General features: G+C 40.4%; 1 protein-coding gene across 1 annotated transcript in view; it reads left to right on the plus strand.

The window, feature by feature from the left end:
- LOC139079417 (potassium channel, subfamily K, member 16-like) overlaps positions 1-16,849 on the plus strand; it is a 47,474-nt gene extending 30,625 nt beyond the window's left edge. The window contains exons 6-7 of the mRNA XM_070594277.1: positions 5,678-5,885; positions 16,628-16,849. Of these exons, the coding sequence (XP_070450378.1) occupies positions 5,678-5,885; positions 16,628-16,631 (212 nt within the window). The 3' untranslated portion in view covers positions 16,632-16,849. The remainder of the gene's footprint in view (positions 1-5,677; positions 5,886-16,627) is intronic.
- The last annotated feature ends 2,776 nt before the right edge of the window (positions 16,850-19,625 follow it).

The raw sequence follows: 19,625 nt of genomic DNA on the forward strand, positions 1-19,625 counted from the left end.
CAAAATGTAATTGTAGTAGCTCCTGTTAACATGTTACCTGAATTCCATGCATTTTTTAAAATCTTTACCTGCTTGACATAATTAGCATATGTAATTCTGTATCCTTTTATGTAGCTTTATATCCTCAGGCTTTCCCTAAGTCATTAAAAACTCTCCAAAAATTGAAATGCCTGCTATTTTAAATAAAATTTCAAATTTCATTTACAGCTGATTTAAAGTCCTTATTGGGTAATTTGATATTCTCAATCATTTCAGAGTCTACTTCTATTGATTGATTTTTCTTCTGGAGAGGGATATGTTCCTGCTACTTTGCATGCCTGATGAGATTATCTCTGATTCAAATACACCCTAAAGATATGGCCTGTTGGGATCCCAACTTAGTATAAAGAGTGTTTCTGTTGGAAATTGATTTAAGTTGCTTTCACCACACCACAGGAGGCTGCCAAAATCAATGCCCTAGTGTTTTAGAATAGCGAAATACACTTAAGGAAAAATGGCTTAGGTCCTCTGGTGCTTATAATGTTGTCTAGTAGAGTCCCAAATTTTTGTGTTTTCTGATGCTTTTAACATGAATCAAACATTTCTATTAGTTTTCAGCAAGGAAAGTTGGTCCAAATATCCATAGCTGTGAATATCATAAATAGAAGTTTCTTTAAATATTCTTCCTTTTAAAATTGGGGTATAATTTACCTATAGTGAAATACACAGATTATAATTGTTCAGTTCTATGAGATTTGGTTATTGTATGCCTCAGTGAGCCATGTGGACAACAGGACGTAGAATATTTCCACGTTGTGATCACTCTTCAGAGGCAGGATAGACCTTGCAACCAAAATTGGTTTGGATGTTGAGATGATGCCACATACACCACCCCCCCAAGAGTGTAGGTGGGCAGTAGTGGTGTAGTGCGGTATGTAGAGTAGTGTGTAGTAGTGGTGTAAAGAGATTTGTTATTTGCATAATGAGGCTTTCTGAGCAGAGCAGGATGACTTTTGAGCAGGTCTGAAAATTTCTTGAGAGAGCAAGAAAGAGTGACTGGATTTGGCTTTTACTGTGGACTGGGGAGCTGGGAAAGGATGAGAGCTCCATGCCTGGACCAAGGCTTGCATGGTTGCGTTTCCCACCATCAAGGAAGGGAGTATGCGGGATTTCTTATAGATTTGCCCATCTGTGGGACAAGAGGGAAAGAAAGAGGGATAATGCTGAGAAATGCCAACAATGAAGTTACACTTTATTCCATCCCATCCCTCAAAAGTACCCTTGTGATCCTATACAATCCATTCCTGTAGTGAGGTCAGGAGATTCGAGAGCTGATCAAGCAAGAGAATATGACGGTGAGGTGGCAGGAGCATGCATGAATTTTATTTGGGGTATGCTTTGATGAGTTTCCATGGGGGGTAAATCCCTCACAGCATGAGACCATCCAGAGACTACAGCATGGGGGCCTCCACCCAGGAGGAGAGGAGGGCAAGGGACCTTCTGAGGCAGAGGAGAGTCAGAGGGCTCCAGGTCAGAGAGCTCCAGAGAGCAGCAGGCATGCGGAGGCTTTGAGAGCCCCAGGGCTTACCTCATCTATGGCTTCCAGAGGTGAGGAGCAGCTTTGCGGGGTGTGCAAAGCTGGCACGTCCAAACGGCTAAAAATCTACTTATTTGGGCTATTTATAAAACAATTAGATATGGAATACTTTGAGTTTGGTGCTGGTGGGCTTTTGAGCCAGTGGCCCAGCCTTCTGTGAGGAAATCAGCAGCACAGGGCCGGTACGCAGACGCCATCTTTGGCTCATTTATGCAACAGTTCCCTCCCATTCAAAGAGGCAACCACTTTCTGATTTCTAGCAGCATTGCTATTTTGTGTGTTTTGGACTACAAAGGAACAGAAGCAGAGAACACGTGTTCTTTTGTGTTTGTCTGCAGTTACTTGACATCTTTTTGAGATTCATTCGTGTTATTGCTTCCGTGGTTCATGGTTTTTCTATTGTTGTGTAGTAGTACGTTGAGTGATGATACCACAATTGTTTCTCCTCTTGATGGACAGGTGAGTCATCTCCAATTTTTGGCTTTTATAAATAAGGCCACTATGAACATTTTCATACAAGTTTTTGTGAATCTATATTTTCATTTCTCTTGAGTAATTAGGCAAGAGTGGAATTATTGGATCATAGGTTGATATATATTAGCTTTATAAAATAAAGCTTAAAATGTTCTCCAAAGGAGTTTAGCCATTTTATTCTTTCGTCAGCAATTTATGAGAGTTCCCATTGTTCTACAGACTTACTAACGTTTGATATCATTGTTTTAAATTTGACTGTTACAGTGGCCATAAAATTGTGGGGTTGATGTGCATTTCCCTGATAACTAATAAGGTTGAGCGCATTTTAATGTGCTTATTGGCCATTCACATATCTCCTTACATGAATTCTTTTTCAAATATTTTGCTTATTTTTAGGTATTTCTTCTTTTTTAAATTTACAGACAGCAAAATTCACTTTTTTATGTACAACTCAATGAATTTTGAAAATGTATGGAGTTGTGTAACCATTACTACAAAAAAGATACAGAATGGTTCCATCACCCCCCTACACACACACACAGATGTCCAAATTTCCTTGTGGTAACCTTTTATAATCAAACGGCCCATCCTCCCATTAACCCCTGGCAACTACTTATTTGTTCTCAGAATGTCATTTAAATGGAATCATATAGTATGTTGAATTTTTAGTTTGGTTTCTTTACTTAGTATAATGCATTCGAGATTCATCCTTATTGTTCCATGTATCAATAATTCATTCTTTTTTATTGCTGAGTAGTTTCCATGGTAGAGTATATACCATTTGTTTATTCAATCCCCAGATGAGAGATATTTGGGTTGTTTCCAGTTTGAGACAATTATGAATAACACTTTTACATTATATAAACATTTTACATTAAATAAACACTTACATATAGGTTTTTATAACAAACATAAGTTTCCATTTATCTTGAATAAATAGCCAGGAGTGAAATTGTTGAGTCATGTGATAAATGACTGTTTTCCAACTGTTTTCCAAGTGGCTGTAACACTTGCATTCCGATTAGCAATGTAGGAGAATTCCAGTCATTGTGCAACCTTGGTATTGTGCCATATTTTTTACTTTAGCATTTTAATAGATTAGTAAAGTATCTGTTAGTAGTTTTAGTTTGTATTTCCTTAGTGGCTATGATGTTGACTGTCTTTTTATGTGTTTATTTGAAATCTGCATCTTTTCCTTTTGAAATGTTGTTCAGTGCTTTTATTTGTTTTCTTGATGAGTTTTAAGAACTCTTTATATATTCTGGGTGCAAGTCCTTTGTAAGATATATGATTTGAAAATATTTTCTTCCAGTCTATAACTTGCCATTTAGTTCTCTCGTCAATCTCTTTTGCAGAGCAAAAGCTTTAATTTTGATCAGATACAACTTATCATTTCCTCTTGATGGATAACTCTTTTCATATCATATCTGAGAACTCCTTGCATAGTCCAAGGTCCCAAAGATTTTCACCTGGAGATCCCGGAAATCCTATTCTTTCTTATTAAACTCTTTTTTCTTTTTGTATTTAATTACGGATAATTTCTATTGGACTATCTTCGGTTTTATTGATGATTTCCTCTGCTCTGGCCAAGCTGAGCCCCTTACATCATTTCTTCACTTCCAATTCTGTATTTTCATTTCTAGCATTTCCGTTTGCTCTCCATTAGTTTCCATCTCTTTGCTGAAATCCCCTCCAACTGTTCCTAATGTTATCCACTGTTTTCACTATATCCTTTATCATATTTGTCATAGTTTATTTTAAATGTCTATTTGATAATTCTAATACTTTGTCCATCTCTAAGACTATTGACTGCATTTTCTTTTGAGCATGTGCCACATTTTACTTCTTCTTTCCTTAGGTTTTTATTTTATGCCACCCTGTGTGTAAAACAGCAGTGGAGACTGCAATGTTTACCTTCAGAAAAAGGCACGCTCCTTCTTCTTCCCGGCTTCTAGTATGCTCAGGCGGTGTGCGGATGTGATGGTTATTGAATCTTTAGATGTTGAGGATCTGAGCTTTGTTGCAGCTTCAGTTGGATTCAGTTCATCACTGGCTTGGAGTATTTTGAGGGTTGAACGAAGACAAACCCTTCAGCAGTCTTGAGAGCTGAGTACCGGTGAGCCGCTACACCATCATGGGGTGTTCTTTTTTCAGCTTACAGCCCGGCCACAGCTATTTGGGTTCCTGGAGTGTTCTCTTTACTCTCCAGTCCCCTACTTCCCCCCTTTGAAGGCCAGATGCTCTTCAGGCAGATTCCTCAGCCCTCCTGCCCTGCCTCCAGGCTTCAGTGGACAGTCTCTGCTGCACCTGGGATGCCCACCGTGGGTCTCACTCTACAGGGAAGCAGGTAGCCATGAGTATCTTCTCTGCCAGGAAGGGCTGCTCACTTTCTAAAATTTCATTCATTTAGGATTCTTTTTCATGTCCTCTGCTCTCTGACTTTTTAAAAATAAAACTATGATTTTGTATCCTATCATTTTCTTCTCTTGGTGACTGTAGGTATGACAATCTCTTCTGTCTTTCTACATAATAATACAGAAGTTCCTTACGTTTGCTTTTTCGTTAGTAACATAGACACTCAGATTATGGCAATAGATTGGACTCACAGTCTTAGGTATATTTTGCTTTTATTGATCTGTGCGTGTGTGTGTTTGTGTGTGTATGTGTGCATGTGCCAGTGCACAAGCACATGCTTTTAGGGAGGTGGTGTTTGGAAGAAGGTGCGTCAGACAGCAGTTAACCGAATATCACTTTAAACAAAAGTGCATGTGGCCTTCCAATTAGATGCCTTCAATTTATTCTCTGATAATTATGCTTCGTAAATCTTTGCTGGTTAATTTATGAAATTATAGATGAATATGGAATAATTTAATGTCTGATAATTTAAAATATTTCCTGTTATCTCATACTCTAATAAGCACAGTTAAATTGTGTTCTTGTGATAAATCGCAATGTGTTCACTGTGTTGTCTCTGTTTACTTCTCTTTGACTTCGAAGTTCCTGCTCTTTCAGCTACCCCTCCTCATATGTGTAGACTGCAATCATAAAAAATAAATGACAAGACCTGAAGGGAATGTGAAAGTTATAGTTTGCCATATTTGGATGAATGAATTATGAGTGATTGTCTTTCCCTTCTTCAAAAAGTTCTCGCAAGATTTTTAATGACAAAGGCAATGAATTTATAGAATTTTAAACTCAGAAATACAGACAAGTGGCACAATGAAAAGTACTGTATTTTTGTCAACAAAATCTGAATCCCGTTTTAAATGGTTTTGTGTTATATATTTTTTCTTCCCCCATTTTAAAGGTTTCCTAGCAGTAGTGATGATAAATAAATTACCTCATTGCGAAGTATTGTATTTATTGTGATATTCAAAAGGATAATTTTCAAAGAAGAAGAGAATTTTTCAACCTCCAGATGTGATCTAAAAAATGAAAAGAATCTGAATATTTGGAATTTAAATTATATTTTTTCCTTGAAAGTAGAGATTATTTTAATTTCTAATTTGTTTTCAACATCAGACTCTAAAAGGAGGCATTTTTCTAGGTATCGATGAATGGAAAGAAAACGTTATGGGGAAAAGTCACCATCTGATTATTTGCATGTTATTTGCTTCCTGTCTTTAGTTTCAAACCCAATGAAAGAGAGTCAGAACATCGCTTACTCAATCTTATTATTAATTTGGAATCTCCATGGTCTTGCCTGGATTGCTCTTGTATTTCATTTGATAACCAACGTTTTTCAAGAAATGGAATCAAAGCTAAATAAGAACATATCTGAAATAGAAGTTGAAGCAGAAAGCATGAAGTCAGGCGCTGGAGATCCACACGGTCGGTAGGTTTCCTCGATCCAGACAGCAGAGGGTTTCCACAGAGCCCTTTCAAAGGTGTCAGAACAGGAAGGAAAAACAGAAAAACACCCAGATGTCTCTCCATAAACTTCTTATGTGAGTTACATTTCCTCAGTGAAATTTATTGATTTAATTTTGTATTGTCATTAAGAAAAATAATTTTAAAATATAATGCAAATCTCAACTTTACTTGTTAATTTTCCCCACATCAGCCTTGCCCCATGTGTAGATTAACACTGCATTTGTGTACAATAGTAGCTATTCTGAAAGCTGTGTTCTCATTTTTTTCCACCGTGCATTTCAATTAAAGTAGAAATACGCATGTACAAAACTATGGAGCTATTTTTATTGGGTTCTTGTACACATAATTTCTAATTATCAATCCAGTGTTTCTTGAAGTTTTATGCATTTTTTTAGCCCTATCAAACAAAAAGCATTTTAACCCAAAAGTATGGCTTGAGAGATTTGTTTGTTTCATAAGGTATGATTTGTACCTTATAGCAATATCTTTTTTGGACAATGAGGAAATTTAGCCTTTGACATTATGAAATATTTCCCGATGTGACCTTTTTTAAAACCCAAGGTATGAATTCTTTCTATATAGGTATAGATATAGACATAGATGTGGATATGTGCGTGTCTGTAGTTAATAGATAAATGTCAGAGCCAGAGGGCCCCTCTGTACTTAGAAAAAGACCCTTATCTCCCACAGTGGACGGTCATAGCTGAACAACAGGCTGGAAACCTCGTTCTTAGAGTCACAGTGCTCTAGAGACCTTTGAATGTTCAGTCAGGGCACGTCTATAACGCGAAAACCAGGGCCCTAGTGGGCATCCTGAAACAGGGGTGGGGAAATCTGGATGGATACTTCTCAGGATATTGACTCTGCATCCTTCACCGGTGGATCCCCTGGGCTGTAGCGATGGCTCATCTCTCCCTGGCAAGAGCGCGTGCTTGTGCCGTGCTGGAAAGTGCTGCAAAGCCTCTTCCCCACGAGCAGCAGAGGCTCTCCTCAGAAGCAGGCCCTCCCTCCTCTCCTGGCTGCCAGGCCCATAACTAGAGTTAAACCCCTGAATCAGCTTCCAGGGGCCATGTTGGGCCTGATATGGGAGAAAAGATATTGTGCAACAAAGAGCTGGAAGAAGTCATTGGCTGGTGCCAATGAATTGAATTGGGGTTTGTTTGATTGATTGGGGTTGAGTATGGAGGGTACTTGATCAAAGTGTACAGAATGTAAAACTGGTCATGCAAGAATCGTTGTTTAGGGACCCTTGTTCATGACGTGGGATTTAACTCTGTATTAGCCTGGGTTTTCCAGAGAAACAAAACCAATTTTTATACAGATTTTCTTCCACTCATGATGGGGTTAGATCCCGATAAACCCATAGTGAGTTGAAAATATCGTAGGTCAAAAATGCACAGAGTTTGTGGGGTGCGCCCTGCCTCTTTAAGCATCAGGGGTTCCTTGGGGCAGCAGAGGTGGCCTGAATTCGTCTTAGTTTTCCTCTGGGCTGGAAGAACCCGGGGCCTTCTGAGACCTGTACTGAACCAGCCTCATGGGCAGCACAGAAGACTGTGGGGGCTTCTTCAAGCAATTTTGAAATGAAGTTTCCAGTCGTTCTCAGTTTTGGAGTTAGAGGACTTGGAGACTCTGGGCCACAGGGACCGGATGCACAGTCCCAGTCTCTAACAAGGATTGAATTCCCTTCTCCCGAGGACCTCTTGTCCAGTGTCTTCGGGGTGGCTTTCTGCTCTGTTCACTGCCACAGACCCCTGTGGGGATTCCTGCCCGAGCTGCAGTGGATCTTCAAGGCTTGATGGTGGATGAACCTCAGGCCCTTCACCTCTACACCCTCAGGACGGTGAGGTGATTCAGAGTGAATCTGGCCTGGGCTCTAATACTACAGCACTCCGGAGCCCAGGAGGGTGTTTGGGTTCCCTGCGCTGTGCCTGCTCTTCCACTGGGCATCATGCAGACACACAACCATGGCTGTTGGCCTTACTTAAGTGTCACCCTCGCTGCTGACTTCTGTAATCATGGTGCTATGGTCTGAACATTTGTGTCCCCCCCAAATTCATATGCTGAAATCCTAACCTCCAAAGGTGACAGTGTTAGTAGGTGGGACCTTTGGGAGGTGATTAGAGCTCTTGTGAAGGAGACCCCACGGAGATCCCTAGTTCCTTCCGCCGTGTGAGCGCACAGCGAGAAGGCGCCACCATGAGCCTGGAAAAGCAACTGGCACCCGGCCATGCTGGCTCTGAGGTCTTGGACTTCCAGCCTCTAGAACTGTGAGAAGTCAATCTCTGTTGTTTGTAAGCTACCCAGACTGTGGCATTTTGTTATAGCAGCTGGAACGGACTGAAACACATGGGTCAAATCTGACCAGAATGCCAGTGAGAGACCTGTTTGTCCAAGCAGATGCCCAGGATTGGGGAGGGGGCAAGGAAGAACACTGTGGCCTTCTCCTTTTGTTTTTTTGAGGAAGATTAGCCCTGAGCTAACATCCCCCACCAATCCTCCTCTTTTTGCTGAGGAAGACTGGCCCTGAGCTAACATCTGTGCCCATCTTCCTCTACTTTATATGTGGGACGCCTGCCACAGCATGGCTTGACAAGTAGTGCATAGGTCAACACCCAGGATCCGAACTGGCGAACCCTGGGCTGCTGAAGTAACCACTGCGCCACTGGGCTTGCCCTCAATGTTCTTTCTTGCTTTGAGACGTATTTACAGGTAAGATTCAGGGGAACAGAGGCAAGAAGTAACTTCTCTCTATCTTCTGGGTTCAGAAATATTGAATAAAGCCCTATTCTGCCTGCCTCCCTCATCACGACGAGAGTGCCACTACACTGCAATGAGCAGATTTGTCTAATGGTGACCCTGGGAATGATTCCAGGTAGCATGGATGGTAAGATGGTAGGGACTAGGGCATCTCCCCTTCTGCCAGAGCTTCCCATCCCCCATCCCTCACCCCGCCCCCAGGAGGGGATGCAACTTTCCACAAGCCCCACAGCTCCAGGTGTCTGGCAGCTGTCTTTCCCAGACAATTCCCTAAAGGTCACATCTGAAGCCAGAATGCCTGGCACCTAAACACCCTTGCTTCTTTCTACTGATAAAGACAATCTCTTGCCTGACCAATAAGAATTGTGGAAATAAATGAAGACCACTCAACTGAGAAGAAAAAGGCTTGTTTATTTGGAGCTTGCTATAACAAGGGAGTCGCCCACCATTACTTGCATTTGGCAGAGACTCAAAGGCAGAGAAGTGAAATGGAAAAGCTTTATAGTGAAAAAAAGGGAAGACTTCAGCTGTGCTCTGATTGGAGATGTCGTCATGGGAAGCCAGAGGCTGGCTAATTAGAAACAGTGCATCTCTTGTGATTGCCTTGGGGGAACATGTTTGTTTACTCTGAGGGGTCCTGAGTTGGAAGCAGGGGCAAAACTTAGGGAAGCTGGCAGTCATTGCCCAGGGCCTGACCGCTCTGGGCAGATGGCTGCAGAGGTTGTGGTTTGGCTTCCTGGACTGGTGCTGCCAAGGTTGTGGGTTACAGTTTTATTGTCACATGTGGTCTGGCCATTGTCTGTTTGTATATTCAGCCTCTCAGAATGGAGACCAGTCGTGGGTTGGAGTCCTCAGACCTATAACTATTCACAGACCTAGGACCGCTGAGCAGTGCCCAGCGTCAGCACTCGTCTTTTGGGAAGACACAAAGACTGAAGGACCTGTGTCTTCTCTTGAGCTAAATCCTCCCACTAAAGCCTATTCGTTAACCAGTGGTTCTCAATTCAGGAGGTGATTTTGCAGCCCAGGGCATGTTTGGCAATGTCTGTAGACATTTTTGGTCATCACAACTGGGGGTGCTACTGGCATTTAATGGGAAGCTGCCAGGGATGCTGCTAAATCTCCTATAAAGCACATGACAGCCCCACACAACAGAATAGACTAGGACTTAGATGAAAATTGTCCTGTTCCAGTTTATCACAGCTCTCAAAAATTTTAATGTTTGACCTCGCAGAGAGAGTTAGATCTGTGTTATTAACAAGTTGTTAAGTGCTAGGCTTGAGTCTTCAGGTGGTCTCTCGTACTGCTACATGGTTCTTCTCACATAAGATTCCAGGCGTCAAGCTCATTTGCCTGAACAATCCATACTTGTCAAGCAAGTATCTTATTCTAGACTCGAGGAGAATAAAAGGAATTTCTTTGAGACTTCCTTCACTCAAGTACCTATGAATCTTCCCTAAGAAATTTGCCTTCTTAATGGAAACAGTTTATTTACACTCTTACGTTGATAAAAGTTCTCTAGAAATCTTTCTGACAATGGGTACATATTCTTCACCTAGAAGCTAGGTTAGGCATTGTACATGACAAATATTACTTCTCTCATTGCTGTATATACATAATGATTTTGATCACTTTGTTGCTGAATATAATCCCATATGGCCCAGGTTTCACCATTGATACTGAGCACGTGATCTGGATGTTAGTAATAGTTTACATCTGCAGTTAGTGTCTCTATATGGCCTCTCCTGCCATGGAAGCCAAAGTCTTGTCCTGGTGATCCCATTTAGCTGGAATTTGCCTTGTTTCCTAAAGAGGAAGTGGTCTTACAGGAAATGACGTTATACCTGCATCTGTGAGTAGTGCCAGACATTTTTAGAAGCAACAGGGTCAAGGGAACCATATTGGGAAAGGGGGAAAAATTAACTAGCAGCCTTTAAGTAATTGCTGGGCGACCATTCCTCTTTCCTGGTCCTGTTGAGCTGTGCGTTCAGTGTCCCCACGCCCAAAGCCTCTGAGCCTACAGCTACCCCAAAACGTGCTCTGTTTGGCCTCAGGGACTTTCCACTTTGCTTTAATCCCTTTGGTGAATTGCAATCTTATGGTTCTCTGTCCAGGTTTAGTCAGTGGATTGTCCTAAAATGGATCCCTCTGATTTTGTGAAACAAAAATGTTTGGGATATTCCCGTCCCAATGAATATTTAATTGCAGTTTTTCATTAGTCGGGATTTTTTCTCAATGAACCATATACTCTTTCTCACGATTGAGTAAATGAGGCTATTCTACTTTTAATTGAGGTTCAGGGCTCTTTACAGTATAATTACAGAGTTCTTCATGGTGGACATGACCAAATGTCACCCAGACTGCTCGCTTCTTTATCTTTTTCCATCACATGCAACAGTCAGAGATCTTGTCCTGATGTCATCTTCCTGAGAAATAATCTGGATAAGTGAACCCAAAATGCCGTGGTATTAGAGCCCAGGCCAGGTTCACCCCAAATCACCTCACAGTCCTGAGGGTGTAGAGGTCAAGGGCCTGAGGTTCATTCGCCATCAAGCCTTGAAGATCCACTGCAGCTCAGGCAGGAATCCCCACAGGGGCCTGTGGCAGTGAACAGAGCAGGAGCTCAATGGTGGTGTCCCTTTGGACACAACTGGGGACAAGTGCTTCTGCTGTGGCCAGAAAAGTCAGCTTGGCTTCCCTGAAAGTAGCTTTGGTATAATTTCAAAGAACCAGCTTCTAGTGGGGGGTGTGATGTCCTATGGCCTTAAGGGAAATGTCTGAGTTCTAGTTCTGATACCAGCCTAGGACAAGGTTGACCTGAGGGAAGTTATATTGTAACTCAGAATGACCTCTGAGTAACTCACCCACACTGTATATGTTTTACCTTGCACTCTAAGAGATAAATAGCTACCCTCCAGGAAATAATCCTGGCTGATGCATGTACTTCCATGCGGTGATAAGTGATAACTTTGTTCTTTTGAGTTTCTTAGGAATATGATGACATCAGAGAAGAACATCTATGCTGGCATCCATTGTCGATGACAATTGAAAAACCTAGTGTGTCATCTCCAGTCGCTCATGCCAGATGGTCAATGTTCCTTAGCCCCACGTTTATAGCCTGCTAGTGGCTATATAACTGCTTAAAGTTTGTGCTTATTTAACATGGTCTTTGGGACATGAGTCCACCGTCTTCCAATTTGCTGGCTAATAGAATAAATCCCTTTCTCAACCACTGATGCATTTTGCAATTGATCGGCTTCAGGATTGCAGTGAGCAGAACGAGCTCCTGCTTGGTTACATTTCCAGGGGTAAAACAGGAAGAACCAAGATTAGCCCTTTGGACAGGAAATGCTTCCCAAAGACTTCAGGGTTTATCTGCAGAAGAGCCACCCCAGGGAGGAAAGGGAGCCATTTAAACCACTACTGAGACAGGGCCCTCGACAGTTTGATCAGAACATGGGCAGAAAAGATGTTATTTTGTACTTTCAAGTGGCAAAAAGACATACAGGTTATAAAACTACAGACTAAATTAGCTAAGAACATACTTCAACTCAAACATCCAGGTAAATGTAATAAAAACCACATAAAATGGTGTAATAAAGTTAAGAGTAAATATACTAGGAGGAATAAAATAATTAAAACCAGAAGATAAATAGAAAGAAAGTATGAAGGGCATAAGAGGTCAAGACTATGTTAGTAAGCAATAAAAAAACCCTGAAGTACAGATGCTGGGTCTTGTCCCCCTGCCCCTCCACCACAGGAGCAGGTGGTTCCCGGGAGCGTGTCAGTTACCGAAGCTTCGCAGACTTTGTGTCTCATGGTTTGCCCAGGGCAGCCTTTCACTGCAAGGGCTCTGGGGACCTACAATGAAGATGGGGCCTCCAGGCATACCGTAAACCTTCAGACAGAAACTCACCTTCAGACACTCTTCCAGCTTCCTTTTCTTCCTGGCACCAGAAGGTATGCAAAACCAATCCGCAATTCTTTCCCAAGCAGTGTGTTTGGGTAGATGTATGTTTTGTGCTTGCTACTTTCATGTTTTAAATTCTGTTATCATTTTATTTTACTAAAAGAATTCCCAGTTAAGTGACTCATGTGTAAATCTGAGCTTTTATTTTCCCATGCCCTGTGAAATTCTAGCCGGTTAGTCCACAAGGTCAACACTTCGAGAGGTCTCCTTTGTTCTCCTAAGGACAGCGGCCTAAATGGTAGATGTAATCTCTGAAAAGAAATGTGTGTCTGAAGGACAGGCCTTAAAAGTGAGCACTTACAAAGTGGTCACTCATGTCACCCTTGAGTGATTCTCCCTTGCTGCCCATCCTGTTAATGTAGGAAGGAACAGTGCCCTGCAAACTCGCCAAGCTTAGAATGGTGGATTTGGCACTGCTTGTTGGTCATCCTCTCCTTACGCCGTCAAAGGCACTACTTCTGAGTCATAAATACCCTCAGATCTGCTCAGGGATCTGTGCTCTCACTGGGCAGCCAGAGGGGATGAGTTCTTGAATCCTGGGGTTGAGTTTGAAGATGTTTTTTCCTCATGGCTGTGATGATGTGTTCCACATCCTTCTGGCACCCAGGTGGCGGTCAGAAATCACGTGTCCGTGGGCTTCCCATTGTTTGATTCTTCTTTAATCCTCTCTCTCTGTCTCCATTCTTCAGATTTTCTTTATTTTTTTTTTCCTGAAGTGTCACAGTAATGATCCAATGTGTGGGACTTTCATTTATCCACTGTGTCAGGCCCTGGTGGCCCTTTCAAGGGGAAGAGGTTGCGTTCCTCTCTGGGAAACTCTGCAATACTATTTTTTCATGTTGGAGTTCCCATTCCTGGGATGATAGGCTTCCTGGATAGATGCCCTAGACCTCATATTTTCTCTCAAAAAATGTCAACCACTGTCTTTTTGCTCTACTTTATGGAATATTTTCTTGGCTTTATCTTCCAACACTCTGTTGATTTTTTTGGGTTTGGATGTAATCGTTTTCATGTCCAAAGACTTTGAAAAAAAAAGTGCCAATTCCTTGTTTTCCTGTCATCCAGTTCTCGTTTCACCTCTGCGGAGACTCATCGGGGTCTCTTCTGTCCCCTGCTCCCTCTTGATTTCCTTTGGGCCCCTTTGTTTCCTGCTTGCTTATTTTGGTCTCTCATTTTGGGGACTAACTTCAATAGTGCTGTAGTCTTTGAGAATGCACATGGATAAAACCATAGCAACTGGTGGGTGTTGCTTTTAGATGGCCAGAAGGGGATCTATCGATTATGCCGGGAGGTCTCTAAATGCCCGAATGGAGAAGTCTTGGCTTGTGGGGCACTGAATTTCTTTAGAGAAATATCCTCCAGTTTGGGGTTTGCGAAATACAGTGACTATGAAGTGTTGGATTGGAGAAAGCATTGGAGTATTAACAGTTCCTCACACAGACTTTTAAAAAAAAAATTTATTGAGGTCATATTAGCTTTTAAAGTTGTATAAATTTGAGGTGTACACTGTCATATTTCAGTTTCTGAATAGATTGCATCACGTTCACCACCAATAGTCTAGTTTTTATTCATCACCATACACATGTGCCTGTTTCCCCCTTTCCCCTTCTCACTCACTCCCTTTTCCTCTGGTAAACACTAATGTGTTCTCCTTATCTATGTGTTTGTTTATCTTCCACATATGAGTGAAACCATAAGCTATTTGTCTTTCTCTGTCTGACTTATTTTGCTTAGCCTAATACCCTCAAGGTCCATCCACGTTTTCACAAATCGCACAATTTTGTCTTTTTATGGCTGAGTAGCATTCCATTGTATATATAAACCGCATCTTCTTTATCCATCCATCTGTTGATGGGCACTTGGGTTACTTTCACGTCTTGGCTATTGTGAATAATGCTGTGATGAACAGAGGAGTGCATAAATCTTTTTGAATGGTTGATATCATATTCTTTGGATAAATGCCTGTGTTTTTAGCTCCACATGCCACTCTCACCCTGCAGTTTCCAAGCCTTGAGACTCTTTGGGGCTGAGGCCATGATTTTCTTTGTGTACTAGGCTCTGGCTTCTTCTTGCTGCTCCACCAGGCATCACTCCTCTATTTACTTTCTGTCTTCTAGAAATTTGTTGTCTGCTGATGGCCTTCTCCCCTTTTCCTCATCAATTGGGTTTACCTGAATAGAGTATCATCTTAAAGTCAAAGAAAGGGGATCTTGGTGAGTTGGAAACGCCTGGGAAAACCTGATTCTGGTCAAGTTAGAGGACATGATTCTGTGAATCCGTGGGTTGTACATATGTAGTAAAAGACGAGGGCCAGGACTAGGATGATACAGATGAGGCTCTCATTCATCGCCTCGGGTACAAAATTTAAGGGGTCATGAGCCAAAAAACTCAATAAAAAGAGTCAAAATTGTTAGAAGTATCAACATTTTAAATAAAGACAGGATTAGTAACAGTGCCCTTCTGAGCCATATTGAAGTCTGAAGCAATAGGAAAAAGCAGGAAAAAATACTGATCCTGTCTTTATTTAAAAATTTGACATTTTGTTCATCATAGATTTTTTGCATAATTTTTATTTTTAAAAATATTTCACTAACATATGATGCATCTTAATTAGTGAGATTTTTGGGACTCCCTTAAATTTTATGCAAGCTGGTGAGATTTGAAAGAGCTGGAAAATTTAATAAGCACAGAGAACAACTTACAGAAATAAGTGTTTGCAAAGTATACAAAGAAAGTTTTTATGTGCAAGCCAGTTAAGCCATGACTCCATAATAAGACAAAAGACAATATTTCTCATATGATAGTCTCAACAGAATAAATCAGGGGTGACACAGCCTCCAGGCTCCTAGGTTGTTACTCTGCCATCTCCTAAAATGTTTCCCTCACTCATAAGTTAAAGATGGTCGACTACACGACGGCAGGAGTTTGCCTAATTGCCTCCCTGCCAGCTAGTTAGTCTACCACTGCTTGGGACTGAGGGTGGGAAAAGTAAAAAACACACAATACAGCATCTGAAATATAACTGGAGCTAAAATGCAAAATGAATGAATAAGTACTTATGGTGTTCATACCACCACCAACAGTGTATAAATAAGACTCCCACATATAAACATAGACAGAAAATGAACAATTATGAGACACATGAAAAGAAGTTCAAAAACTTGCTTAAACTTCTTTTAAGCACACGGGTTAAGAATTATTGCCAGTTCTATGGGGAGGAAGAACTGGATACTGATATCAAAACTGTCTGTAAACATTTTTTCTTAGTTATATATTTTTGTGTATAGTATGCTGTATAAAATTCTCGTTAAAATTTTATAAAGCTCAGAGAAGTAACAAAGCTGACATATAAATGGCCACCACTGAAATATAATTGATGAGGAAACAGAAAAGTGGTTTAATGATTTGAACTTATTCTTTAATTTGAAAGCAGAAAATGCGATCAGGCAAAAAGAAAAGTTACTCAAAATATTAAAAATAAAAAGGCTAGCAGTATTAAATACTCAATAGAAATGACAAATACTAAATAGACACCGACGAAAATGTAAATTAGAAGAATATCAGGAAAAATTCATCCAGCATTCAGAGAAAAAAAGAAATATAGAATTAAAATGACAAATATAGATGACAAAGAACATACGCTAGAGAAGAAAAAAACTCTGCAAACATTTTGAAAACTGGTCATCTACCAAATGCTATCTGCTAAAATTCAGTATCTATTTCTGAGAAAATACTTCGTAAGCTAGAAAGAGATGGAAAATCTCTTTTTGATAGATGGTGTCTTTCAGAAGGTTTTCATATCAACCAAAAACAAGTGAAAAATTAAGTCAAGTAAGAATCAACCATGACAGTGCCATGTTGTGATAAAAATAAATATACAAAATCTAACAAATTTTTTATATACTAAAAAAATTTTAAAAATATAATGATAGGCATAGAAAATGTTCATATCTCATCTTTTTTAATACTCTTTCCAGGTAAACCAGATTGATGATGAAAGGAAGGGGGAGGACGTCAGCAGGCAAGAGATTTCAAGACAAATCTGAAAGAAAATTTCTAGACGCTAACACAGAGAAAATCTAGGTGACCTTGGATTTTGAGATGAGTTTTTACATACACACCACCAAAAGCATAATCTATGAAAGAAAATATTTGATAGCTTGGATTTCCTGAAAATTAAAAACTTCTACTCTGGCAAAGACAATGTTAAGAGAATGAAAAGGAAAGCCACAGACAGGGAGAAAATATTTGCAAATCCCGTATCCAATATGGGACTTGTGTCCAAAATATACAGAGAACTCCTAAAACTCAACATTGAAAAATGGGCAAAAAATACACACCTCATCAAAAAAGATATACAGATGGCAAATAAGGAAAAGATGGTCAACATTAAATGCTATCAGGAAACTGCAAATTAAAACAATAATTAGATAAAACTACCCACCCATTAGGATGGCTAAAATCTAAAACACTGACCACATCAGCATGCTGGTGAGGCTGTAAAGCAAGGGGCACTCTCATTTATTGAGGGAGGGATGCGAAAGGATACAATCACTTTGGAACACAGTCTGGCAGTTTCTCACAAAGGTCACCATAGTCTTACCACACAATCCAGCATTTGCACTCCTTGGTTTTACCTAAATGAGTCGAAAATGTATGTCCACACAAAAACCTGCACACAAATGTTTATAACAGCTTTTTCATAAATGTCAAGAGGTGAATGAGTAAAGAAACTAATACATCCACACATGGAATATTATTCAGCAATAAAATTAAATGAGCTATCAAGCCATGAAAAGGCATAGAGGAACCTAAAATGCACATTGCTAAGTGAAAGAAGTCAGACTGAAAAGATGACACACATATTGTATGATTCCAATTATAAGACATTCTGGAAAAGGCAAAACTAACAGACAGAAAAGATGAGTGATTGTGAGGGGCTCAGGGGAAGAGAGGAAGAGATGAGTAGGGTTAGGGTTAGGGGATTTCAGAGCACTGTTCTGTCAGATACTGTAACGGTGGATGGATTATATCATGCATTGTCAAAACCCATAGAACTGTGCAACACAAAGAGTGAAACAATGTAAACGAAGGACTCTAGTTAATAGTAATGTATCAATATTGGTTCATCAATTGTAACAAAGGTACCACCCTAATACAAGATCTTAATAATAGAGGAAACCGCTTTGGAGAGGAGAGAGAGGAGAGGTTTATGGGAATTCTCTGTGTTTTCTGCTCCATTTTTCCATTAACCTAAAACCACTCTTTTTATAAAGTCTATTAATTTAAAAAAAAAACACTGAATTGGTATTTCTGAGATAAGTGTGGTATTAAAAAGAAAATCTAGGATTCCTAGAAATCTAGGATTCCTAGAAATCTGGTCCCAATATTTTTGCCAGGGACAGAGAAACCTGCATTTTGTCTCCCATAAAAATCACTGTGCTCTATGGATATTTTGTGCCGACATTTTTTCTGACCCTTGTTTTTGCACTATTATGAAATGAAAGGTTATTTTCTCTAAACTTCAACTATAATCTACTCCCAAGAAGCTATCCATTAGCATAAAAAGATTATGGGGGCTTGCTGGTTAGTTAGTTGGTTGATTGGTTTTTAGAGTGGATTCTAAGTTAAAACAGCTTCATCCCTAACCTGGCAGACCTTGCCAGGAACCAGAAGCATCCAAAGATCTTCACTCGAACGTCAACCTGCCTCAATCCGTTGAGTTCATACTGACATCTGGAGGCAGAGTTTGGTACTACATGAGGGTTATTACACATCAGAGCAGTCACTCCAACCCCCTTTAAAATAAGTAAAACATAAAAAATATGAAAAAGTAGTTTAAAAAAGAGAGTTTGTTTTGAATGGTTTTTGTATCTTCTACATAGAAATCTGTTCCTTGGGAAATTGGAGTGTGATTCTGGGGAAAGAGTCACAATCACCCCGGCTAGCATTCGCTGAGTTTTGGTACCCAACTAGATGTCAGGCGGCACTGGTCCTTCACCTGCAGCCACTCATTTCATCCTCAGATCTCCCTGTGAAACAGGGGCTGTTCTATCCCCATTTTACAGTTGAGATGCAGCCTCACAGTGGTTGGTAATTTCTCAAGGTCACTTAATTAGTCTTGGGTTCAAGAGCAGAACTTGAACCCAAACTGTTTGATCCCGGAATCCAGTTGACACTGTTGCAGAGGTTCTGCGGGAAGGATGTATTGTGGGATCAAAAGAAATTCCTATGAAGAACAAAGCGCTCTGGGTCATTCCTAAGAGGAACTGAGTTCTAGAACTTCCTAGTCATAAACACTCAATATACAGCACCAAAAAAAAATATGTCTTAGGAGGAGAATTGACTGGAGGGGGCAGAATTATCTTAGAAGATATCGTCATTTGCCAACTACGTCCAAGGTCCATTTGAGAAGTATTTTCTTGGGTCAAGTGAGTTGGGTCCATCCCTATCCTAATGGGGGCTGGAGATACCATCTGTTTGAGGCCCACATTTGTGAAGGGCCTCAAATGTGGATCTCCAAATTGGATCTACTGAACGCATTGAAAGATGATGACTTTCATCATACAATTTTATGCTTGCATCCTATTCAATGATAGTCCAACCCCATAATGCGTCATGAATATATAACTTTGCAAGTGTAATTATCTTCTAAATAGCGTAATTATGTTATGCTATATTTCTTCATTGAAAGTAGTAATTTATTAAGTGTAGACAGGCTATACTTCAAGTATTGTAACTATTTTGGCATTTAAAAAATTTTTTATAAACTAAGAGCTTCCAAAGATGGAAAGAGCCCACGTCTCCATCGCCCTTATAAATGCCCAGAAGCACAGCTCTGTGATTCCCCAATGGTACTTGGAACATTTAGCCAAGAAAGGGCTAATCTCTGCCTTAAGGACACTCTTCCCAAACTCAGCTTCCCTTTCTAGTAGTTTCTCTAAGGTATTGGCAGGCCTTTGCTGGTAAGTCAAA

This window comes from Equus przewalskii, chromosome 25 (assembly GCF_037783145.1).
Source record: "Equus przewalskii isolate Varuska chromosome 25, EquPr2, whole genome shotgun sequence".
NCBI classification, from domain to species: domain Eukaryota; kingdom Metazoa; phylum Chordata; class Mammalia; order Perissodactyla; family Equidae; genus Equus; species Equus przewalskii.